Source organism: Carcharhinus amblyrhynchos, chromosome 18, assembly GCF_965287045.1.
Source record: "Carcharhinus amblyrhynchos chromosome 18, sCarAmb.v2.hapA, whole genome shotgun sequence".
Lineage (NCBI taxonomy): Eukaryota > Metazoa > Chordata > Chondrichthyes > Carcharhiniformes > Carcharhinidae > Carcharhinus > Carcharhinus amblyrhynchos.
In genome coordinates, this window is record NC_137341.1 from 20,250,828 (window position 1) to 20,277,147 (window position 26,320).

Sequence of the window (26,320 nt, forward strand, 5' to 3'; positions counted from 1 at the left end):
GGGGCAATGATACCAACCTGCAGTCTGCTATTAATTGATAATGGAAAACTTCATGGATGAGGAAAATCTAATTTGGTAAAATAGGTAATGAAATATGTTTTGAAACAAAGACACAGCTGACTGCCTTGACATGGGTTTTTTTTTAAAGTTTCATTTTATACAGTAGAAAAAGGGGGATACTCCAGTGTCTCCAAAGTACTGCAGGAGATTGACTGACACAGTGAGTATTCCCTTTATCACATTTGGCAGTGTTTGATTATTTTGAGTTTGCAAAATTAATTTTTGTAAATTTTTTTTAAACAATAAACAAACATAAGGAGGCCATCAGACATCACCATAGAGACACTTGCCTATGTCAACCCTAGAGGTGAAAAGAGGAATTATTTTTTTCCTGCAATTATCAGTGCACCCAAGTGTGATAAAAGATGATTATTGCAAATTAATGGAACCAGAGGTGTCTAGATAGTCTGATATCTACGGAAAAGAGACCCACAACTTTTAAGCTCCTTCTTTCAATGTGTAATGTAATGTACTGTACATGTACCTGTAATGCAATGCCACTTTTTAGGAATAAAAAGCAATCTAGCCTACTGGGATAATTGAACAGGTATTTGTAATTGCTTTTCTCCTGTATGTTTTGCGTTGCTGGATTAAGGAATAGCACAGACTGGTACAAGAGACAATCTTGCTTTTTATTGGAAGTTTGAAGTTTTAGCTCCCAAAAGGCTGGTTGGAGAAATCAGTTAAATATTTGTGATGGAGATCAATGGATTTTTACTAGGGAAAGGTATGCAACTTTTTTGTTCCAGATGTACACATCTGAGAGCTCTATTTGAATAGTGGGAGCAGCTTATGGAGCTTCTTTATGTTCCAAATTGCCTTGATTTCAATTCAGCGATTACTGTTGGGAATGAATGAGTATGAGTGCGGGGTGCAAGTGAGAATAGGTTTGGAATAGTCTATTGTCCTAATAGACTTTGAAGGGAGGCTGCTGTCTCCAGTGGCACCATAGTAAAGTACTTGGGGATGAAAGGAGTGCTAAAGGAATAGAACAGAAGAATAGGTTCCAACTTGGCAGAGCAGAAGCAGTAATAGCTGTGCTATATTGAACATGGTGGTGAACAGCAGCATGTTTCTTCTGACGCTTTCATTTTGTCAGTGGCAAACATCAGTGCACAAATGGCACACCAGTTCCCAACTGAAATTAAAATCCAAAACAACAGCACAGCTATTCCATTCCCTTGAGCACATAAATCTTGCAAGGCATTTTGGGTAGCACTAACTCTTTGTAGCCCTTGAAAAGGATGTGAACAGAAAGATAGAGGAGATGTAGAAAAGAGCTAAAGAGAAGTAGCAAAGGCAGTTGTAGCATTTGATTATTCAGCAATGAAGAAAGGCTCTGTCCAGTTTCTTTAGAGAGGTAAATTAAGGATAGACATGATGCAACTTTTCAAAATATTGAAGGGAATTACTATATAGACATTGTTCAAAATTAAGAGAAGCCAGGACGCTGAGATCGTGAAAAGGGACAGGAATTTGAGACTAGTACATTCAGTATTCTCAAGCCCACATTAAATAAACCTTTGCTTTTAAAATAACAAGTTAAAATAATATTTTCTATTCAGATGGCTATCATTGCAGAATGATACAGTATGGAAGGCAATTAGGCCCATCATACCAGTCTTTCCTCTAGATTGCTCCACTGAGGTAACTGTTACAGATGATTTTAATTGAAGAGGAGCAAACACAACTTTGCCTTGGCTTACAAACTGATTTTTAGTGACCTAACATTAGACAGCTTATTTGACTATATGTAGCAAAAATAAGGTCTTCAACAGGATATATATTTTTGCACTCCCCCTGCCCCCCGCGCCCCCCCCCCCCCCCCCCCCAAGCAACCAAAACACAGTAGCCATATAGCCCACCTAGGAGACCACCACATGTAAGAATGTTGTCATAATGTTGTAAATAGTGATTTAACATCTTCTTTATTGTATCTCCAGACAGAACCTCAGTTTAATACCTCATCCAAAGGACTGCAGTTCCACTAATATAGCATTTCCCCAAGCAATGAACTCTGCTCATTGCTTATGAGTTCTAGGCACTGAGCCGGGTCAGGTGGTTGAGGTTGCAGTAGGTGAACACATGGCTAACAGTGATCACAACTCTGTCTATTTTAAGATACTAATGGAAAAAGATGAGTGCTGTCCTAAAAGGAGGGTGCTAAATTGGGGGCAGGCTAGATACAGCCGGATTAGGCAGGAGCTTAGGGATACAGACTGGGAGAGGCTGTTGGAGGGCAAGTCCATGTTAGGCATGTGGGAGTCTTTCAAGGGAAAACTGAAATGGATGCAGGAAAGGCATGTGCCGGTTAAGAGGAAGGATGGGAAAAGTAGGATTAGAGAGCCGTGGATTATTAGCGATGTTGAGGACTTGGTCAGGAAGGAACGAGAGGTGTATGTTGGGTCTAAGTAATTGGGAATGGAGAGAGCGGTGGAGGAATACAGCGACAGTAGGAGGGGTCTCAAAAGGGAAGTTAGGAGGGCAAAAAGGGGCATGAAATAGCTTTGGCAGGTAGGATTAAGGAAAATCCAAAGGTGTTTTACTCCTATGTTAAGAACAAAAGGGTGGCTTGGGGAAAAATCGGTCATCTCAGGGACAGAGAAGGGGAATTGTGCTTACAGCCCAAGAGAATGGGGGAGATCCTGAATGAATACTTTGCGTCGGTATTCACGAAGGAGAGGGGGCTTGATGTCTGGTACAGTCTTTGAGGGAGCTGTAGACCAATTGAAGGAACTATCCATTACAAAGGAAGAAGTGTTAGGGCTTTTAGGTAGCATTAAAACTGATAAATCTCCAGGGCCCGATGGCATTTATCCTAGGCTGTTTAGGGAGGCGACAGATGAAATTGCTGGGCCTCTGACGCAAATCTTTGTCTCTTCTTTGGACACAGGTGAGGTCCCAGAGGACTGGAGGATAGCGAACGTGGTACTGTTGTTTAAAAAGGGTAGGAGGGATAACCCTAGTAACTATAGGCCAGTGAGTTTGACGTCAGTAGTCGGCAAGCTGCTGGAGAGGATTCTTAGGGATAGGATGTATGAGCACTTAGAGCGTTGTGATCTGATTAGGGATATGCAGCATAGCTTTGTAAAGGGGAAGTCTTGCCTAATGAATCTGGTAGAATTTTTTAAGGAGGTGACAAAAATTGTGGAAGTGCTTGCAATTGTAGAGAATTGTGGAAGTGCTTGCAAAATTTTAGTTTAAAAAAAACACAAGGTTATATTTTGTTCATTTAATTCTTTCATTTGTGTTACTTTAATCATATAAAAGTATATTGCACAGAATATAGCCCAGAATGGCTTTATTGTTGGTGCAGTATTACAAGGGAAGCTAAGCTTCTAGAGACAAGTGCTTTTAATTCTACAAAAATGAATTTGCTGCATTCCAACTTGTCTTTTTAAAAAAATTATAAATATTTTTATATGTACAGTTTTAAACTATGAAAATATGATTTTTATTTTGACCAAGTCATTATTTTAATATGAAATAAAAAGGGCTGTGCTGCTTCACCTGGGGGATGCACACATTCTATATACAGTCACAATGCTTCTGAGGTGGGGGGGGTGGAATTAAAAACAAAATAGAAACATTTCAACTCGTGGTGACTGTGGTGCCGCTTCCCAGTTTCATGATCATTTGCTGGCAGTCGTGGAGAGTCCGTTTGTCGCCAATCTTTTCCAGTGTGCGGGCTGCCTCAGCCAGCATGCCAACACGCTGGCCTGGTGCTGACAGGAAGCTCGGGGGCAAGTAACGACATGCTAGCAGGAGAGCTTCGGCATGCTCCCGCCGACCTGGGTGTGTCTCAGCCTCACCTGTCAAACAGAAAAGGAAGTACAGAACTGAGCCAATAGTCAAACTTGGTGGGAGATCATAAAGTTTTCATGATAGACAAATGAGCCATGCATTTTGCTGAGCCAGGGAGAGCAATAAAATTCCACCTTCAATTCCCATTATAAGCCCAATTAGATAACATCAGAAGTAATGGATTTCATTTTCCTCGGTGTTTCTTAACTACAGTACAGACAGAAAATGGGAAGTCAGCAAGGTTTCCTGCCACTGGTCACCATCCACCTGGACCTCTAGTGAAACTGTGCTACCCCAATATTTCAACATTTTCCAATATTTGTGTCCAACCTCGCCCATTAAAAAACATTTGTGATGCAGTGTACAGACTGGCAAAGAGTGAAGAAGACAGATTCCCAGACTGCAAATGCTGAGACCCTCACCCTTAAGACCCATTTCTGAATATTTGATAGCCCAATAATTCAAGAGGCCCAATATCTAGTCCCAAAAAAAAATCATGTTTTATGATATTTTGTTCTGAGCCCCAACATTCATCTGTTTATGGTTTGCTGATTTCAAAGATGGAAATTAATTTTTTTGAAGACAGTTGTAATAAATTGTATCAGAAGATTACCCCAGAACGACTGCTCTCTAATTACTGTTACTTACCGCCTTTGGGTGCTGGGGTTGTGACACGCCTCCTGAGGCTGCGGTCCAATAGCTGATGAGTACGGGTTGGACTGGCACCTGCCATTAACCTGGCTGTTGCTTCGTGTAGAAACACCTGAAAAATAAATTAAACTAAAACATTATGTTTTAGTCCAAATTGTTATAACTCACGCTCCTTTGAACATCACCATTCTGGTCCTCCTCAGCTCCAGGTAACTTTCCTTTTGCCTCCTCGTCTCACCATTGGATTGAAATGATGACTTCTAACACCACTTTTGATTTTAGCAGCCCCCCACTCCCCCTCCGGCAAATCTCAGTGCAGAGCTTCCTCGAGTAAATAATTTGAGAGAGGAAGGAACTCTGCAGTTGTCAGAAGTACTGCTTTTCAGATTCCTATTCCACATGAAACATTTCCAAGGCATTATCCAGAGAACAGCAGATGTTCTGACTTCACTAAAACAAGCAGCTGGTCATTAGCACATCACTGTCTAGGAGTTTTGTATGTGTAAATTGATGCTGTCTTTCCTACTTTAAAACATTATAGAAAACAAGTGCCGAACTGGTTGAAAACCACTTTCAGACAGCCTGAGATGGTTTGAAAGGCAGTGTATAAATAATACAAATTTTTCTTTTTTTTCATCTTGGTTTTTCTTTGGTGGGACCATACTGCAGTGTCTACTCAAACTATTCCTGCCCTGTCTTTCTAGACCTTGTTTGCAGACTGATTTCTTCCACACAAGATACAATTAATAAGCAATGTTATTCAAATTAAGAGGCCAAAGACAGGTTTAAAATGACAAGCTACAGCAACCAAATTGTAAAAGGGAAATGTAGTAAAGGGAGGTTGCCAGAACAACAGTATTGTTTGCTACTCACATTCAGTTTAATCACCATTTGCTTCCTTTGCAAATCACTTCAAATCTGTGCCCTCTTGTTCTTGATCCTTTTACGAGAGGAACAGTTTCTCCCTATCTACTCTGACCAGCCCTCTCATGCTTTTGAATACCTTTATAAAATCTCCTCTTAGCCTCCTTGTCTCCAAGGAGAATGGCCCCAACTTCTCCAATCTATTCTCATAACTGAAGTTTTTCATTCCTGGATCAATGCTTGTAAACCTTTTCTGCATTCTCTCCAATGTGTTCACATCTTCCTTAAAGTGTGGTGCCCAGCATTGTAGACAATACTCCAGGTGAGGTCTAACTAGTGTCTTATTCAAGTGCTCCTTCAGTTTAATTATAATTTATAGTTAGATCAAAGTTATTGTTACAGAGTGCAAGAGCCAGAGCACTTGTACAAGACACTAGTTAGACCTCACCTGGAGTATTGTGGACAGTTCTGGGCACCACACTTTGAGGAAGATGTGAACACATTGGAGAGAGTGCAGAAAAGGTTTACAAGCATTGATCCAGGGGTGAGAAAATTCAGTTAGAACATAGAACACTACAGCACAAACAGGCCCGTCAGCCCTCAAGTTGCGCCGATCACATCTATACCTACCAAGCCATAGAACTATCTGTAACTCCCAATCCCATTAGATCCCACATACTCATCCAGAAGTCTTTTAAAAGACCCCAGCGAGTTTGCCTCTACCACCACCGACGGCAGCCGATTCCACTCACTCACCACCCTCTGAGTGAAAAACTTACCCCTAACATCTCCTCTGTACTTGCTTCCCAGTACCTTAAACCTGTGTCCTCTCGTAGCGACCATTTCAGCACTGGGAAATAGCCTCCGAGAATCCACCCTATCTATTCCTCTCAACATTTTATAAACCTCTATCAGGTCGCCTCTCAACCTTCGTCTCTCCAGGGAGAAGAGACCTAGCTCCCTCAACCTAGTTATGAGAATAGATTGGAGAAGTTGGGGCCATTCTCCTTGGAGACAAGGAGGCTAAGAAGAGATTTGATCAAAAGCATGAGGGGGCTGGACAGAATAGATAGGGAGAAACTGTTCCCCTCATAAAAGGATCAAGAACAAGAGTGCACAGATTTGACGTGATTTGCAAAAGAAATAAATGTGATGTGAAAAAAAAACTTTCTTCATATAGTGTGTGGTTTGGGTTTGGAATGCACTGCCTGGAAGTGTGGTGGAAACAGATTTAACCAAAGCATCCTAGTGGGCATTAGATAGTTATTTTACTAGAAACAATATGCAGGGACATGGGGAAAAAGGCAGGAGAAAGAGGCTAAGTTAATGCTCAGAGAGTTGGTGCAGAAGGTCTTCATTGCTGCTCCCTTAAAAGGCAACCTATTTTCAGAATTATTTCGTTAATTCTTTAGAAATTATGTCTTTGCTATAATGGAAAATATTTGAGTATTAAGGCACAAAATTATTTTTAATAAGGAATTTGCTCAATTTTTAAAATGGGTTCGAGAGAGAAAAGAGATGCCAAGTTTTCCCTCAACATTATTTACATACTTCCCTCCCAGCAGATGGTATGGGCCTAACCACTGCCTCCATCTCACTACCTGACAACTGTCTGAAGCTGAATAAAACTGTTTGCAACCTTTGCTGTATACATCCCCAGGATGAGCTTGTGACCACATAACAGTTCCACCCCTAATATTTCCTGACTCAGCTCATCTTCTGTTCAAATCCTCAATTATGCCTCTGTTACTTCTATTCCAATGCACTCCTGATTGGCTTCCCACATTCTACTTTCGTACAAGAGTGCATTAATAAATTCTGCTTCCCTTGTCTTTACTCACACCAAATCTCATTCACCTATCACCCTTGTGAGCAATGATCTACATTATCTGCTCGTCAAGCAACTAGATCTGCATCTTTGTTTTCAAATCCCTCCACAGCCTTGTCCAACCCATTTTTGCAATCTTCACCCACTTCACAATTCTCATAGCTATCTGCACTCATTTAATTCTGGCCTTCCAAGCATCTCCAATTTTAACTGCTCCACTTTCCTCAGCCCTAAGCTCTGGAATCCCTCCCTAAACCACTCAGCCCCTTTTCTCCTTTAGGAAGCTCCTTAAAATCTACCTCTGATCTGTTGTTGGCTGTCTGAGCCTTATATGGTCAGTTTCAAATTTTGCTATAAAATGCTCCTGTGAAGCACGTTGTATGTCTTCTTTTGTTAAAGATGCTATATAAATAGGAGCTGATCTCAAAGCCTCTAAGTATTTCATATTACATTACTTTCAAAATGTAGTTATTGTTCAGCAAAGGTAAACAAATTTGATAGCAATTTTATGAACAGCAAGATCTCACAATCTGCAATGGAAATGAGAGATGGCTGTTTTGGCTTAAAGAGGAGTGTGCCAGGACACTGGGAGAATTCCCCTCTCCTTCACCGTCAAAACACCTTTGACATCAACCTGAACAGATAGATGAGGCCGCAGTTTAACATCTCATCCAGAAGATGGCAGCTTTGACAATGTAGCATTCTCAATGAAATGTTACCAAGATATTTTCCTTTCCAGTGGGACATTAACCTACTGAGCATTGCCACTGGTACTCTGGAATAGGCTTCTTAGGATGCCTCTCCCGTGGAATTTCCTCCAGTCCATAAGTGGAAAGGCAGTTATCTACAAACACTGAATTAAGAAACTTCATTTCCAATGGAGTGCTCTTGTGGCTGTCACGGCATTTCTGGCTTACTATAGGCATCCTGGCATGGCTTCAGAAAGCACAGAACCTCAGCTCCTGGGTGGCATGGATATACTGCATCAATATTTCTAGGCAGACATCTCCTGTTGAGATTCAATTTCCTCCCCTTTTCCTGTCCAATGTCTTTGTTCCATCCAAACTCAAATAAAATGTGTTCTAATCATACAGACTGCAGAAATACTTCAGAGGAAAGTGAAGGCAGCTTTACAAAAAATTGCACAAGATATTTCGGAATAAATGTGTTACACTACATTTCACTTTCACCAAGTATTTCTCTCCTAATTACCACAACGAAGATCATTAACTCATGCAGTGTAAAATCATTGCTCACAGTCCATAACTGCATGAAAGAATCCAGCTCCACTCCTTTTCATTTACAAAAGCCCCTCAAAAATCAATCACTCCAGTCCCAACCTCAAAACCTACTTACTCTTCGGAGGGCCGGTCTGAAAGTCTGGGACAGCTTCCTGAGGCTGCTAAGATCCTGCTGAAAGCCTCTCAGCTCTAAGGGGGATGCCTGGTGCATGCAGTTCACAGGTTGACTCATGTTGATCTGTTGCTGCCACATACTCGTTCTGGTGATGAGCAATAGATCACACAGCAAGAGCTGTACTGCCTGTAAAAGGGAATAAATAATCTCAGTCACACAATCTCTTTGCAGCTCCGATATCCGAAGCAACAAAACTATCTTAATGCTCCGTAATTATTTAGTTATGGTTCCTAGATAATCAGCGCCATATGTTTGCGCAACATTTTAGTTTACAGCTGTTTTACTCAAAACTTCTTTTAGTCAATGAATGTGACCATTTTCAGCAGGATCCCAAAGCCCAACAGGTCAAAGAAGCTGTTGAGTTAGGGGCACATCACAGGGTAGTGAGGACACAAAGTTGCAGCTATAATTCTCCACATGCAAGCTATTTCAGTTAGTCAATCACCAACAAAATGGGCACAGAAAAGAGATGAAAGAACATAGTAAAAGAGAGAGAAAGAGACACACTTTAACAGGATGGGAGATTGGGAGGAAGAGAGAAGCTCATGGGGTGAACAGAGGGGGTGGAAGAGAGAAAGAGAAAGAGAGCACGCTTAATAACTGTAGAAGAAAACCACTCAAGTCAATACATCTCAATCACCGCACACGGTTCAGCCCAGATTTAAGGTTTGCTGCTTTTCCTCTCAGACGCTGTGTGGAACAGGTGTCAGGGTCTGGCTCTGTATTGCATTGCAGGTGCATTGCACATCAAGGACACATGCAATGCAACTACAATGCACCACAGCTGCAGCCAATCATCCAGTCGTGTATCGATGAAGCAAAATAAAACGCACTGAGCATTTTGACCATTGTTAAATGGATTCTACATCTTGGCGTTTTCCTTCTCTCTCCCTTTGTTCAAAATATTTGGGAGGAAGAAAGCTGCATTATTACCACAGAATGCAAGATACATAAATGTGATTGTAAATGTCTACTGGTTTTGACTGCACACCTCGGCCATTTTGATTCTCTCGTGTTTATAGTTACTTTCTATCCTAAGGGGCAGAGCTTTTCCTAGTCAGTGGAAAAAGCACAGTTGATCTGGATTACATTCCAACAGACAGCAATACAAGTGGAAGTATTTAAAACAAAACTTACTTCCCTCTCCCACACTTCAGATGAACTGAAAGGAACCATAACCATCCGTTCAGTATTGAGCTCTATGGATTAGCAAAGTCTCAGGTTCATACTCTGGCCAAGTTAGCTGATCTGAGCTGCAAAAGCATTTGGTTGGGGGTGGGGGCAGGGAGGTGTGGTGCTATGTTCAACTTTGATCATATTCTCTGCTGGTTATATGTATGGATGTCATGGTGAGGACAGGATGAGAGGTGTATTGTGACGTCCCACTATACTTGAACAGCCTGTTGCTACTTGTCTTTGCTTACACCTGGGCTATGCATTAAGAAGGCAAAAGTACCTGTGGAATCAAATTCAGCATATGCCAGGATCTTTAGCCAGAAAAAAATAGCACATGGCACATCGGAAAGTTGAACAACACACTTGCCTGAAAACCACTGACTCCAAATATACAAAAATAGAATCCAAAGCATACTATATTCCAATGAATGCAAGCAACTGCCGAGCTTCCTCATCCTATATATAAAACACACTGCCTCTTGAATCTCTGTCAGAATTTTTATTTGAGCCCAGATAATGTTTAGTTGCAACAAAAACATTAAACTGAGGATGGGAAAGGAGGGGAATGGAAAGGCAGTTATCTACAAACATTGAATTAAGAGACTTCATTTCCAATGGAGTGCTCTTGTGGCTGTCACGGCATTTCTGGCTTACTATAGGCATCCTGGCATGGCTTCAGAAAGCACAGAACCTCAGTTCCTGGGTGGCATGGATATACTGCATCAATATTTCTAGGCAGACATCTCCTGTTGAGATTCAATTTCCTCCCCCTTTTCCTGTCCAATGTCTTTGTTCCATCCAAACTCAGATAAAATGTGTTCTAATCATACAGACTGCAGAAATACTTCAGAGGAAAGTGAAGACAGCTTTACAAAAAATTGCACAAGATATTTCGGAATAAATGTGTTACGCTGCACTACTCCCACACTAAATATTCTTTAACACTTTCCTGCCTAAACTCATCAGTAGACAAAGAACACTCACTCTCTCATGACAACTGTAAGCTGTTTAAAGGTTACAGTATCTACCAGCAGGAAGGAGGGAAGATTGCTATGCTGAGTCACACGTAAGCAATCTCCAATACTACTTGGCAGCCAGCTTGGTAGCAGCCTGTACAGGGAAAAGTATATACAGACAGGTAGAAGGCAGCTTATTCCAAATAACTCCCAATGAATAACACTTTAAAAAAAACAAAAATGTTAATCATTTATTAGGTTGCTTGAAGAAATCAGTTTATTTTTTGGGTTGAGGTGTTAATTAAAGAGAAAATTGGTAAGTATATCACAATGTCAAGAGGATGTTAGGTAGCATACAGAAAAGATACAACAAGGTTCTACCTCATATTTTTTCTGTTCATCAGAATGAAGAATGTAAATATTAGAAATTTTTCCGTCGTTATCGTAATCACCTACGTCAAGCACACCAAGATTCCAAGACTATCCTTACCTTGTCGATACTGTTGCTGCTGGGAGATGCCATATTTAGACTGTCCCTCAGGTATCCACTGGCTTTCTCACAGTGCACAAGGCTCATCTGACTGCTGTCCTGTTTACTCAGCATGGCACGAATGCCCTTGAATGCAAACAATGCTGCTTTTGGCAACTGGCTCCTGCAAGATATTAGCACTTAAGAATCAGGCAACATTCTCCAAAGGAGCCAGTGACTAATAATGCAGATGGGTGCATACTGGAGGTAGCACAATATATGTCTGTCCAGCTTGAGTGGCTAACCTATGAAAAGTACACAGTATATACACAGTTACTAGCTACATGCCTTGGACAAGATTAACATGATGGTTGCTATCTCATCTGCAGTCAATTAGGGCCTTCGTCAATTAAAAGGTGATACATATCCCACTTTTGAAAGGGACACCAGTAATAAACTAATGAAAAAAATGTAAAGCTTTCAAAGAAAACTTAACAAATCAAGTTAAAATAAGATTCTCTAATGTGATGTGCTCCAGTTGCTAGGAAATGGAGTCTGCCCCTTTTATTTCAACCACTGGTTTAGTCATTTAAAAGGACGCAAGTGTCCCTTGTGAAAGCGACAGCATTAATGGACTGCAAGTGCAAAAACTTTGAAAGGAAACTTAGCTACACAAATAAGATGACAGTCCCAGGAGTGAAATGGTGGTTTCTAATTGTGTGGGAAATAATTGCAATCAATAAATTTCCTTTCTCCATTTATACCATGGTATATCTTGTGTTATAAAGCTGGACAACTAATATATTGAACAAAAATGTCCATATAGTTATCAAGTGGCTTCAAGAATGAAACAGAAGCAGTTTTAAAGATAATTATCATTGTTGGTTGGCAGTTTAATTGTAAATCTGGTGATGATTTGCTAGAAGTTAGTCCATATTCCAAACAGATCATGGGTGAGTATTTTCTTCCCACTCTCAACTAATTTGAGAGAACAGGCAATTCCACTCAATAATAGTGAATTTCTGACACGTGAGGACATTTCTACAGCTATAATGTTGGAGATCCACTCGGTGGTAGAAACCTAGTACTACAGGTTTCAATATACAAACTTAATTAAGTGCCTTTGGTGCAGCATAGTTTGAGCTGAATCGGACCCATTTCGGGGCCTAGATCTTTAAACTTGTGGGACAGTGAAGCATTAAATGCATCAGTTTAGCTTACTTAGTAATACCCTTAGTTAAAACAACATGCTTTAAGATCATTAGGGTGGATGTAATTTAAGAAGAATTATATGGAGAGATTTTAGGCAGTGACACTCACTCTGTCGAATGCAGGGTCTTCGGCATATATTCCACCACTGGGTAAAGTCGTTCTGCTGCCTCATCATCACCCTGCAGCCAGTTGATAGCAACAACAATCATGGAAGCCCACCACTTAGCTACTGGATCGGTGCCTACACATGCAATGAAGAAACAGCATTAAAATCATTCACAACCAGCACAGCAGAATCTGGTGTGGTGTGGCACTATGCCATAGAAACCAAAGGATACCATGGTTTAATATAATTCTGCATGGAGTTATCTAATCTCAGGCCAGCAATAGCAGGGATGCAACAACTGTCATCAATACACAGTCTTGGAATGTGGCCAGAAAATAAATTCAAGCATTGTCCAATGCCTTCTCCCGCTGGAAGATGTAACATGTACAGGCTATGCGCAAGGCCAAGATGAGGCACAGGCTTTGGTGCTGTTCAATGTTAAAGAGGCTGCTAATACTAACCATCCAGATTCACACATGAGCCACAGCCTGTCAGACAAAGCAGCAGTGTAACTGGAATGACACTATCCTGACGCGTATGGTTTGGTACTGCACGAGGTGAAATGGAATTTTAATCAGTCTGGTGACATTCAAAGATGCAACATATGATTTAGAAGGTGTGTAGTCTGACCTGTGACAGTTGTCATGCTGGAGCTGATAGCACAGGTCTGCGTTGTAATTGCAGCAGCATCAGAGCAGTCGTTCAGTAGCTGTAAGTATTCGAGAGCATCTGAGAATTCACTGTGACAGAGTTGGGGAGAAAACGATAAACATCTTTCTGTATTTTGCAATAACATTTACCTTAATATACACAAGATTATATTACTGGGTAACAAAGATTTGACATAGATATATATAAAACCGAGTAGATCAGAATCTTAGAATCCCTACAGTGCAGAGGGAGGCGATTCAGCCCATCAAGTCTGCACCGAGTACCCGAAAGAGCACCTTGCCTAGGCCCACCCTGCCCATTTGCCATGGCTAATCTACCCAATCTATAAATCTTTAGCCACTGAAGGGCAATTTAGCATGTCCAATCCATCCAACCTGCATATCTTTGGAGGTGGGAGGAAATTGGAGTACCAGGAGGAGACCCATGCAGACACAGGGAGAATGTGCAAACTCCACACAGTCACCCAAGACCGAAATTAAACACATGCCCATGAGGCAGCAGTGTTAATACCACTGTATAACCCTTAGCAACATTGCAATTATCTAATGGGTACAAGGAATTTCACATCACTAAACCAGCGTATTACTATCTGTTATTTATTGTCTCCCTGACTAAGTGGACAAGATGACAACATCCTTTTCTTTGCCTGCACATGCTACAAAGTCTCAGTGTCCATATTGTATCTGCAACAAGATTCAAACTCTGACAGCAAAACTCCAAAAGGGTTTATACCAAAATGAAACAGAATGTACAGACATAAAACAGACAATGTTTACTTGGAGGTACAAACCTCCCCCATATCTCAGCAGTTAGAGAAATGGGAGTTAAGCCACAGTGAACAGGAATTGCTGCGTTGAATTTGCTGATCTCAGCTAGACTGATAAGGCAGATAAAGAGGACTAGAATAGGCCTCTGCACCCCAAGGTTAGGAACACTCCTATGGAGGTGTCCAGGTACTCAACCTCCCAGCAGATGTACGAAGGCACTGACTTTGTTTAGTAAATAGTTCCAATACTGCTAGCAGCTCTCTGCTACCTTGTCCATTCCCCATGCATGGGCTAAATCAATGCACATTGATAGGCAATTTGGCCATAAATCCATTTACTAAACTCTACTGCAGCTTATTAAATATAAGAGATTAATGAGATGCACATTGAAAAAAAATTACATAAGGTTGCTCACCCTCCCTCCCCCGTCACCGGCTTGCTGTTCTCTGGTTTGGCAATGCAATACAATGCTTTCTCCAGCAGATGCTCACGGAAAGCCTGAGTCACCTGAGCCAACGGATCAACTAGAAGAGAAAAATAAATAACTTTTCACATTTAAGAACACAATAACCAATGGCTGATACTTCAAAGGATTGTCAGTAGCAAACTTTTGCTCATCATGGACAGAACCTTCAATCACCCTTTGTAATCACCGTCCCCCAGACAGTAATTCCTTTTGTATTATATTTTCTCTACAACGGGCTTTGGGTTATTCTGTAGGTTAATGGCACTGTATGATTGCTGTTGTTACTAATTCAAATCTAACATTTCCAGAGCTTAATATTTGTCCTCACTTCTTTAACAGTTTTAATTCTGATGTTCCTTTCTTGTCTTTGATACCAAATTAAACATGATATCAGTGTGTTTTATAAAACACAAAATGCTGGATTTATTAAGCAGGCCAGGCAGCATCTATGAAGCCTGGTGCAAGGTTAGATCAGAAACATTAACTCCTGTCTCTCCCTCTGCAAAGATACTGCCTGATTTGAGTATTTCCAGCATTTTCTGTTTTTAGTTAACAAAAGGATTACCTGAGTTTCCAGCAATACTGTAAATGCTGTCTTTAGGACTGCTTTTTACAATCCAGTCTTCGTCAACAAAGAATCTATGGCCTAGAGGGTGGCACAGCCACTTCATTGCAGGAGGTATGGTACCACTTTGGGACAGGCAGATTTGTCTGGCACTGCTCAGGAAGAAGCGCTGCAATGGAATGGTAAATACAAACTTTAAATAACGGTAAGAATAATTAATCAGCAAAACAGAAGATAATGTCCCTCAACACCAGTTAAGTTTGAATAAAATGCTGAGTTAGCTGGTTTCTGCCAGACAGTGACAAGAGGGAAAAAAAAATCAAGCTTCTCTCTCCTGATCACCATCCAGTAAAATCAACTGCAAGGTGACTTTATTTGAATACAATAGCTGAGAGCTGCCAAGTGCTGCTTCACCACCCCATGGAGTAGCCTCTCGGCACTTCCTATTTGGGCTGATTCATTAAATGTTTGTGTCTTTAGAAGTGCACAGCCCATTAGGGGTCAGTGTCCGAAATGGGGACACAAGAAAATTTGAAGTGTTGAGCTACACAAGAAACTGTTGTGTACCAAATATATCTCTCCATATTAGACTTCACAACACTAAACCAGCAGGAAGCATTTAATGAGGAGTGAAACCTTCCAATCTCTTTGTAATTATGATTATTTCTTTAACAGTTTACTGAAGGACTCTACAGGGAACCATTTGCTGCATTCCTGTCACAGAACCACTTTTTGAAAAGCAGAACGATATCTTTGCTAAATTTCTCACCTACTGCTAAGTTCCTAACATCAGCCAGGGAAAGCTGGAGCAGCCAGGGAGACCCAGAGCAGAGGGGAGGAATTGGGAAACATGTTCAGAAGAGTGGAATTAGATAGGCATCCTTACTCCACCTTTTAAGTCCCATGGCATTTATCCATTGATCAGGATTGGTTAGGGTCTGGAATCAAGTCTCTCCGTCACTTACTTAACAAATGGGGTTGTGGCGAGGAAGAAACGGCTGTGCACCTGACAGAATGGCAGATAATTAACATAAACGTCTTCTAAAACATTAAATAGATATCATGGAAAAATAAGAGCTTCTACTTTTAACAGAAAACCCACAATGCTTGTCAGAAATATTAACTAATAGATAGGAAATCTCAACCATTACTCTGCAAATAGAATAGAACCTCCACCATCACAATCCACGTTGTGAAGTGTACACATGCACTGACAGCTGTATCTGATGGACGAAGACAAGGTTATTCATGCTTCCTTGCTAGCATTTTGGTTTATTTTCCCGATTTGTTGCTCTACTGCTATTCTCCAACTGTAGCTCATACTTTCTTCACATTCGCTGCTTTGCAGTGCATGTAGGAGAACCCATGTGTCACATCATTCCTGTTCAAAACATTCCACTTTGAATGGATTAATCTGAAGTGCAGTGGCTGCATGTGCATATGTATATGTGGCAAGCATTTTGAGTAGTGATACTGATTTAAACTTGAGTTGTCATATCCATATTCTGCATTCTGGATTCCATTACACATTTTTTTAAATGCCACTTGCAGGTTGTTTAGCATTTGAAAGAAAAAAGGTAGGCTAAGTTTGGCTGGAACCTTTAAAAAAAATACATTAGCCACAGAAAGATCACTGGGTCTTTTCTTGCATTGTCATTGAGGTAAGTACCTAATATTCAGCCGAATATCACATTTAACTACAGCATTTTAAGAAAGATTATGAATAGTAAATAATAGCATTCCCTCACTACAGATCTTCCATAATGCAGCTTTTCCCACCTCCCCTTCTTCAGCGCTCCGTTGGAAGGTAGGTCTGACATGCATACATACACGCATACGTATACAGGAACTGTGGCTGGTGTTCCCTTCCATCTAGGCCAGAGTTTCCTCCCTCAATCCAGCTAACTAATGGGAATCAAGCCTGGGATTTTACTCCCCCAACATAAACCTTTATTTCAATCCCAACAGGCTTGCTTTAGAGACAAGAAAAACACAATTATTATTTACTCACCGTCATGAAGTGAAGTCTCCTGTGCAAGCTGGTTTTGATCCGGATTGCTGCTGCCACATACATCTCTGCCATGGTAGCAACAGAGACAGTATCTCCTGCACATTCAGCAAGGTTCACTGCACTCAGAGCCATGTTAATTGCAGACAAGTGGCTACCACCCAGTTTGCCTATGAATTATAGGGGAGAAAACAGCCATCAATAAGATATCTATGTTTGTGAATGAAGTAGTACAGAAGGAACAACTAAAAGAGATCACAAATAAAAAAAACAAGTTCCAGTGTAATTTAGGCAGATGGGCCAGGGTGATCAGACAGGCCCTCCAATACAATGCTTTACTCTGGAGGCTAATCATCAGTCTGCTTCAGTCACCTCATCTCTGACCAATACAGCCAATAGTAGCTGGCAATCACTTGCTTCTTTAGACTCTGCTGTTACATATGGAAAGGGAGCAGATAATCCATTCGTAATTCATCTTTTCAATGGCAAAAACTCACTTAAATGAATTACGCCCTTGTCCCAGCTATGCTTTAGCCATGTGGCTATGTTCCACTTTTTTTAAACAGTGAAAATTACTGTTGCAACATGGACATCATTATCCCTTTCGAAATTTTGTAACCCTCTACAGGCTATCAGTTAATATAGTTTCATTGTAAATTGATCAAAGAATTTTATTTCTCGACTCTTAAAGAAAGTAGTTCATGTTTGGGGCATGGTTCGACAAAGTGCTCTGATACATTCACTCATTCTAGGTGCAAGTGAGTGAGCCCTAACAGGCTATTTATCTTTGAGTGAACTTGATCTTGGCCTCTCCAACACTGGGGATACATCCACCAAGAACCGTACCCAGGCTGATATTTTCATCCTTTGCAATTTAACAACACACTTGATACTTCATCAACCCACTGAACTATCAGACCAGATGTAGGCATATCCCTCCTGCCCAGTGATTCCAACGACAGCAATTATAGAATCAATTCTATTGCAATCCAGGGTAGCTTCACTACAAAAAGGAGGAGGAGGAGGAGGAGGAGGAGGAGGAGGAGGAGGAGGAGGAATTTTAGATTACCTTGCAACCTTTTCTAGTGCCACCAACATCAGGAGACAGTTTGTATCATTGTTCCTTCAGGACTCTGTGGTGCTGGAATAGTGCTATTACCCAACTAATGTGGACGTTATCTAAAACCTTTGTGAATGGATGCAGCACAAAGTGAAGCAAACTAGTTGTCAATTCCACTCTCTCGTGTTGTGCTGAACTACTGAAGCTGTCTGGTTGTTAACTGATTGCAACACGAATTGCACAGACTAACCAAGAGCAACACTTTTTTTTTTATTACAGTGCACAAGATGCAAACATTGCTGCTTCAAAAGGCTTTCAATTTGACAGAGAACACACACCGGTCATATGGAGCTGCTGCAGCTTGTGATAGACCAGCGCTGCATCCCGGGTGCTCTTCCTCATGTCATCCTTCAGTTCCTTGTTCTGCCTGAAGCCTCCAGCCCTTGCTGCAAACCAGCGGCCGACCCACAGCCGCTGTAGGATGTGCCGGATGACATTCCACATCAGGCTGCAGGCAAAGTCCAAGTTAGATGTTGGCAAAGGGCGCCCCAACGCCTTCAAACAGGTCCAGAGGTTCTGGGAAGCTTGAGCAAAATCTCCCTGATAAAAAGAAAATAAATGAGGAAAACATACTTTCCATTGAGATTGCAAAACATTAACTTTCCCCTTTGAAGAAGAAAATCTATAATTTTCTCCTCATCTCCACTGACCCGCAGTTTCACAGATGCTGGAATAAACATTCCTCACAGTTGAGCAAATACATCTAGTATGCAGGCTAGTCACCTATCGATGGGATCATGGCAGTGGTGGATTCAAGCCTCATGCAGAACTTGTACACACCCTTTCCAGCACATGAAACTCTGCACTGCAATCAGGAGCAGAAAGGAGAGCTGATTTTCTCTCTGCAAACTAGAGGTGCAGAGGCTCACTGTTGCAACTTTTAAACCTTTCTTACTGGGTGATATATGAAACAGCTAACTGCACTTACTTTACATTGCGACTTAAACATAAAGGCAATCAACCTTAGCGACTTTAGAAAACACAACAAAATAGATGAGCAATCACAATGAAGTTTGCAACTGCATAGGAGTTATCTACGAGTCACGAATCCTTGGATAAGGAATGCTTCTAATGAAAGCAACATATTGAGTTCTTTTGAAGCAAAATATGGATAGGAATACATGATTAGCATATCAAGTTTATATAATGCCCACAAATTTCCTCAGATCTGCCTAAAGCCACAGTGTAGGAGAGAGATACTATTGCCATCACAGGCTATGTGTTTGGTCTGATGTGCATCCATAGAGCAAAAGTATCTGCTGAAAATTTGGGAAATGATTCAAGACAACCATTCTTCATTAAACTGCTGGTGGCAATTAAGCAATGATAAAGCTGTATGTTGGAGCAAGGCCAATAACCTAATAAAGCAAATGGGAATAGCAGGATTACCTTGGTGTGGAGCTTTGGAGAACCACACTTGAAAACATTATTCTTTTTGACATATGTCAATATTGTGAATTTAACTAAAAATCACAACCTTGCTCCGGAGAAAAGAAAGTAGTGCTGCGTTTAGTCAATGCCAAATCTGTACACTGTGATTAAGCGGTTTCACCAGAAAAGGTCATATTAAACCAAAATTATTTATCCAGAGTAAATCATTCTTACCCTTGCCAGGTCCAGATCAGCCTGCTTGCGATGCCTCCAAAACAAGACAGATGATTCTGAGTGCAGCCGAGTAACGGGTTCACCGTACACAAAGATCTTAACAAATATGAGCAGGACAATTAGCCCATTAATTAACCAGAGGATCAATGTTGGCCAGATCCAACCAAACCAGCTCAAGGTGTCTGCCAGAAAGAAAAGAACAGAAAAAATGATTTGCTGGGCAGTGAGGTTACTTCCAAGAGTAGTAACATAAGGAGTCACTCAACAACAAAACAAAGGATCATTTAGCCGAATAAAGCAACTGCTTTGATGAAGGAGAATGTATCCCATCACTTTCTTTATTGTAAAGGGGATGGAATATAAAAATAGTTTTGCTCCAGTTGGTAAAACCACATCCTGAATACTGTGTACAGTCTTGATCTCTTTACTTAAGGAAGGATACAATTGCATTGAAGCAGTTCAGAGAAGTTCACTCAACTGATTCCAGGGATGAAGGGGTCATCTTATGAAGAAAGGTTGAACAGATTGTTTCCATTGTAGTTCAGAATGATAGTTGAACTTATTGAAACTCAAGTCTGAGGTCACATACCAACCAACACAAGAATAGCTTCTTCCCTGCTGCCATCAGCTTTTGAACCTTGCATTAATATGATCTTTCGTTATACCCTAGCTCTGACTACAGCACTACATTCTGCACTCTCTCATTTCCTTCTCTATGAACAGTATGCTTTGTTTGTATAGTGCTCAAGAAACAATACTTCTCACTATATGCTAATACATATGACAATAATAAAATTTATCAATATAGGATCCTGAAAAGACTGGACAGGTTGGAGCTGAGGGGAAGCTTCCCTTGTGAGCAACTAGAACAAGAGGACACAATTAAAAATAAGGGCCCTTCTGTTTAAGAAGGAGACTAGGAGAAATTTTCTCTCAAGAGGAATGTTCTTCTCTTGAGGGCAGTGGAGACATAATCAACGAAGTTAGATTAATTCTTGATTGACAAGAGTCAACGGATGTAAGGGATAGATGGGAAGAGTTATGGCCACATTCAGATCAGCCATGATCTTAATGAGTGGCGGAGCAGGCTCGATGGACTGAATGCCCTTACTCCTACTTCTAATTTGCATGTTCATATGTGTGTAATTCCTTTATTTAGAAATGTTCCCTTGGATACATATAGCTCTCTATTTATTTTCTTACAATCTCCAGAAATAAACAGCCACCAAAGCAAAATACAAGCCTCATATCAGTGCTGTATTCGTAACTGTGCAGGTTCTTCACCTACATTTCATTTAAAATTTATTCTTTCATGGATGCAGACCATGCTGGGTAGGCCAGCATTTATTGCCCAATCCTAATTATTATGGAGAAGTTGGTGGTGAGCTCCCTTCTCGAATTACTGCAGTCCACATTGTGTAGGTACACCCACAGTGCTGTATGGAAGGAAGTTCCAAGATTTTCCTCCAGTGACAGTGAAGGAATGGCAATATAGTTTCAAATCAGGATGATGTGTGATTCTGAGGGGAACTTGCAGATGGTGATGTCCCTAAATATCTGCTGCTCTTGTCCTTCTAGATGATAGCAGTCACAGGTTTGGAGGGTGATGCTGAAGGAGCTACAGGAAATTGCTTCTGTGCATCTTGTGCGCTGGTGGTGGAAGGTGTAAATACTTAAGCTGACGGATGGGCTGCCAAAGCAGCAGACTACTTGGTCCTGGATGTCATCAAATTTATTTAGTGTTGTCGGAGCCACACTAAGCCAGGCAAGTGTAGAGTATTCCATCACACTTCTGACTTGTGTCTTGTAGATGGTGGACAGGCTTTGGGGAGTCAGAAGGCAAGTTACTAGTCGCAGAATTCTTACCTCTCACTTTCTCTTGTGGCCACAGTATTTATATAGCTTGTCTACTTCAGTTTCTGGTTAACAGTGATAGTGAGGAATGTTATGACGGTTAGCTTCTCTCTAGTTGGAGATGGTCACTGCCTTGCACTTGTGTGGCATGAGCGTTACTTGCCACCTATCAGTCAGTCCAAGAGAAGCTGCAAGTGGACTGCTTCAGTATGTGAGGAGTAATGAATGATGCCGAAAATCATGCAATCACTGGCGAACATCCCCACTTATGACCTTTATGATGGAGAGATCGTCATTGACAAAGCAGCTGAAGATGGTTGGGTTGAGGACACTACCGGGGGAATTCCTGCAGCGATATCCTCGGATAGGTTTAACAATCACCAAGACAATTTTGGGGCCTTGTCTGATTGGAGATGTTGAGAGAAGCCATTCTATTTATGATGCTGTGTCTTGGCTGGAGGAATTCCACTGCCAAAAACAAATTGTTCTAACACTAATTACATGGTTTCCTTTTTGATGAGGCTATTTATAAGGCAAGTAGAACAGACATCAGATCAGACAGACCTCAAAATGGTCAGTGTTCACAGCTTCTCTAAAATAGTTTTCAGAAAACATAGTCCCAAGATAGAGTATGCAAAGCCACAGCTGATTAACAATATAGAGACGAACTGTTTATCTTACCTACTGGAAGTGGGATTGTAGATGATTCTGGGTACAACTTGATCTCCAACTGTCCCCTATGATCTCTTAAAAATCCCTGTTTGGTGCATCTGGAACCACTCACTGACTTCATTCATCTAATTTTTCACTCATATTCCCAGCACATCTGGCCTCACATTCACTTGTCTTCCCATTTCTGAGTTAAATGGAATCTCAGCACCTTTAGTTCAGGAAGTTTACTTTGTAAGGTGAGGTACAAATTATTGTCAGCTTGATTCCAAAATAAATACCCACACACACAAACCATATTTACTGCTTTGATTCAGATGCAAGTGTGTGTTTTCTCAGATACTGTACTGCAAATTAGCCATAGCTCTGAATATAACAAGACCACCAATTTCTCATTTTACGGCTTGCGTTTGGATCCACAGGTTCTATTTGAACTTTGCTGCTTTGCCTGGCCATTTTTTTCAAAAACATGCAAGCTTAGACTGTGAAACTGTACAAAACCTCGGAATAGATCCTTTCATATTTTCATTACTTCATTTTCTCATTTAGATACCTACCTTCTGTAGAAATCCCCAACATGCTTCTGCCAGCCCCGTGATATTCTTGACCCTCCACAGAATTACTGATGTCCATCAAGAATGCCAGAGGGTTAAAGGAAAGGCAAAGGAACATAAAGGTACACAGCACCATCCTGGATCGATCCAACATGCCAACACTGGTTGGCAGTGGCTGCTCTTGTTTAACGGACACCTAGGGTCAATAGGTTGCACTGTCAGTTCAAAATGCAAATCAGACTAAATTTCTCTGATGCACACTATCAAGATAGCATTCCAAGATAAAAGTTCAGAGCAAGAAAAGGTCTTTTGATTATTAAACTCCCATATTCCACAGACCCTGTACAATCCACACTATAATGGACCATGCTGTATGCAATTATAATTGCCTCACATCTTCAGGGACCTGGTTTCAATTCCGGCCTTGGATGACTATCTGTCTGGAGTTTGCACGTTTTCCCCTTGTCTGCATGGGTTTCTTCTGCATGTTTCTGTTTCCTCTCACAGTCCAAAGATGTGCGGGTTAGGTGAATCGGCCACACTAACTTATCCCTTAATGGCCCAAGATATAGATTAGCCATGGTAAATGTGAGCAGTTATGGGGATAGAGTGGAGGCCTGGATAAGATGCTCTGTCAGAGAGTCAGCACAGGCTCAATGGGCCAAATGGCCTCTTCTGCACTGTAGGAATTCTATGATAATCTCCAATACAAATAGTCCCAAATCCCAAAAGTTATCAAGCAAACTAGAAATATCATCCATTTTCATTAATCAGCTGTGATCTGCTAGCCAGTACAGACAAATTTAGAATAACCCTCAGCAAGAAGAGATATCTAAAAAATATTAAGAACATTCATTATGTCACTAACCAGTTCAGTACCTTCCTGGTAACATTTGTATGTCATGTTGTATAGGTTCAAGGTAGTCAGGCTTATACTTTACAGCTACGCAAATAATCACTGTTTTGTGAATAAACTGACTAAAATAGTTCATATTTCTTGGCTTTTGAAAGAGCCAAGTTTTCCAATAGCCTCTGAATAAATGAATCAAAATGGTTATACAATTTCGCACAATGCCCAAGATGGCTGAACAATGGCACAAAAAAGTACTCTCTAGCTATAACAACCATCTAAAGAGATCATGATTATAGTATTCACTACCAGTTGACAGGATGCTGTTGGTCTGTTCTCAGGCCTTTTAAGTCAGACTCTGAGCAGACATTCTCTCATCTCGACAGAATTTTGCACATCCCCTCAGAGATCCCAAAGCGTTTCACAGCCAATGAATTACTTTTGAAGTGTAGTCACTGCTGTTATGTAGTCAAATGCTGCAGGCATTTTGTTCACCACTAAGTCCCAGAAACATCAATGAAATATATCACAAGTTCACAGAATTGTTGCAGTGCAGAAGAAGGTCATTCAGCCCATCATCTTTGCACTGATTAATTTCCATATTCTGGAAGAAATGTTTCAAGCCTCGCACCATTTTTTTTAATTACCCAGAAGCATGGGAAGCCTATAGTTCCCCACTGCTTTCTCCATGATGCACTTTGGCAAATCAGTACTGTTTTCCCCTGTATTATAAATTGTTGTGATAGTTTGAAATTTGGCATTCTTGTTTTTGTCCTGATAAGATGAAAAATTTTGGTGATATGTCTCTCTCTTCAGCAATATTCAAGTTCTGTACTAGCAAGTGACAATTTTCTTTTGATTATATTGATTGAGGAATAAACGTGGGCCTGAATGTCCCTGCTTTTCTTCGAATAATGCCGTGAGATTATTTAGATCCCACCTGATCAGAGTCAGCCCTGTTACCTAAATAATGCAAAATAAGCACATCCAAGAAAAAAAGCACACGTCCAGTTCTGCACTGAACTGGCAGATCTCAGTTTGGACAGATTACATGCCAGACACTGCAATGAGGCTTGAACCCATATGCCTCTGACTCAGAAACCTAAATGCTATAACCAAACCATAGCTGTTTTGGAAAATCACTGTGGTATTATAGATTAAGCAGGACTAGTTCTAGCCCTTCTCCCTTTACCATAATGACGTGGGCTCAATGGATTTTTACTGTATTTTCTGACCAGCAGAGTATTTGGGATTCTTTAGGAGGAAGTTTTGTTTCTTGTCAATTAAGGTACTGGATGGGCTGCCAGAAGTAGCAAAAGTACATTGATTCACTACAGGAAAGTGAGACTAGTTTTGAAGGCATCTAACACTTATGTTCTTATAGCTCAAAAGGAACCTAAGAAATAGGAGCAGGAGTAGGCCATCTAGCCCTTCGAGCCTGCCCCGCCATTCAATAAGATCATGGCTGATCTGTTGTGGCTCAGTTCCACTTTCCCGCCCTCTCCCCATAACCCTTAATCCCCTCTCTTATCAAGAACCCATCAACCCGCTTCTTAAAAATATTTAGCGAGGCAGCCTCCACCACTTCAACGGGCAGAGAATTCCAGAGATTCACCACCCTTTGAGTGAAGAAGTTCCTCCTCAACTCCGTTCTAAACCGCCTCCCCTTTATCTTGAGGCTGTGCCCCCTAGTCCTACTGTCTTTTTTGAGCGGGAAGAGTCTCTCCACCTCTATCCTATCCATCCCATTCATCATCTTATACGTCTCAATGAGATCTCCCCTCATTCTTCTAAACTCTAACGAGTACAAGCCTAGTTTATTCAGCCTCTCCTCATAGCTCAATCCCCTCAACTCCGGTATCAGCCTAGTAAACCTCCTCTGCACTCCCTCCAGGGCCAAAATATCCTTGCGCAGGTGCGGCGCCCAAAACTGCACACAGTACTCCAGCTGCGGCCTCACCAATGCCCTATACAGCTGCAGCAAGACCTCCCTACTATAGATGTACTGATCACAGGTTTAGAAGAAATTAGAACATTTTTCTTTAAAGTTAATCAATCCATAGCTGGTCTTGGGCTAACTGATTTCAGCTGGGGCATTTTAGAGCTGCAACTGCCCACTACGTTTCTAAGCCAAAAGGAAGCTATATCGCAGTCAAACTTCCCTCCCGATCGCTATCCATTATTTCCAATTGAGAAATGACTTCACATGTAGGGACAGGAGAATGTATGCATGAACAGGAGTAGACCAATGTGAACTACATAGGTCCAGGATGCCACACATGCAGTGAACGGAGGTCTGTAAATGTGAAATTTTATTTATGAAGTGGAAGTATTGAGGGATGAGGAGAAAAGTTGAAATGGACAATAAACTGGTGAAATGCCATGTGCTGAATGCACTACTTCTGGCTTTGTCTGATAATCAAATGGCCTGCCAGTACTTACTGGCAAGGCTTGAATGTGGACAATGGCTATTTGGCCATTGCCTTTTAGTATAATGGTTAGTCACAAAATTCAAGTCCAGCAAGCAGTGGGGAAAGAAATAAAGTGAGGTAAAAGAAATACAAAACTAAAAACACAAGAAGAAAAACTGACAGCATTTTATTTTGGCTGAATGGAGAATGTGAAAATAGCAGCCTCCTAACAGAATA

General features: G+C 41.0%; 1 protein-coding gene across 2 annotated transcripts in view; it reads right to left on the reverse strand.

Annotated features, from left to right (window-relative positions):
• Positions 1-3,277: 3,277 nt before the first annotated feature.
• Positions 3,278-26,320, reverse strand: part of srebf1 (sterol regulatory element binding transcription factor 1) — a 44,867-nt gene continuing 21,824 nt past the window's right edge. For both annotated transcript variants that reach the window (XM_080206480.1, XM_080206481.1), the window contains exons 8-19: positions 22,826-23,018; positions 19,746-19,927; positions 18,419-18,680; positions 17,024-17,190; positions 15,013-15,181; positions 14,397-14,505; positions 13,173-13,282; positions 12,545-12,677; positions 11,246-11,408; positions 8,564-8,749; positions 4,513-4,627; positions 3,278-3,872 (exon numbers count right to left, since the gene is read on the reverse strand). In XM_080206480.1, the coding sequence (XP_080062606.1) occupies positions 3,652-3,872; positions 4,513-4,627; positions 8,564-8,749; positions 11,246-11,408; positions 12,545-12,677; positions 13,173-13,282; positions 14,397-14,505; positions 15,013-15,181; positions 17,024-17,190; positions 18,419-18,680; positions 19,746-19,927; positions 22,826-23,018 (2,010 nt within the window). In that variant the 3' untranslated portion in view covers positions 3,278-3,651. The remainder of the gene's footprint in view (positions 3,873-4,512; positions 4,628-8,563; positions 8,750-11,245; positions 11,409-12,544; positions 12,678-13,172; positions 13,283-14,396; positions 14,506-15,012; positions 15,182-17,023; positions 17,191-18,418; positions 18,681-19,745; positions 19,928-22,825; positions 23,019-26,320) is intronic.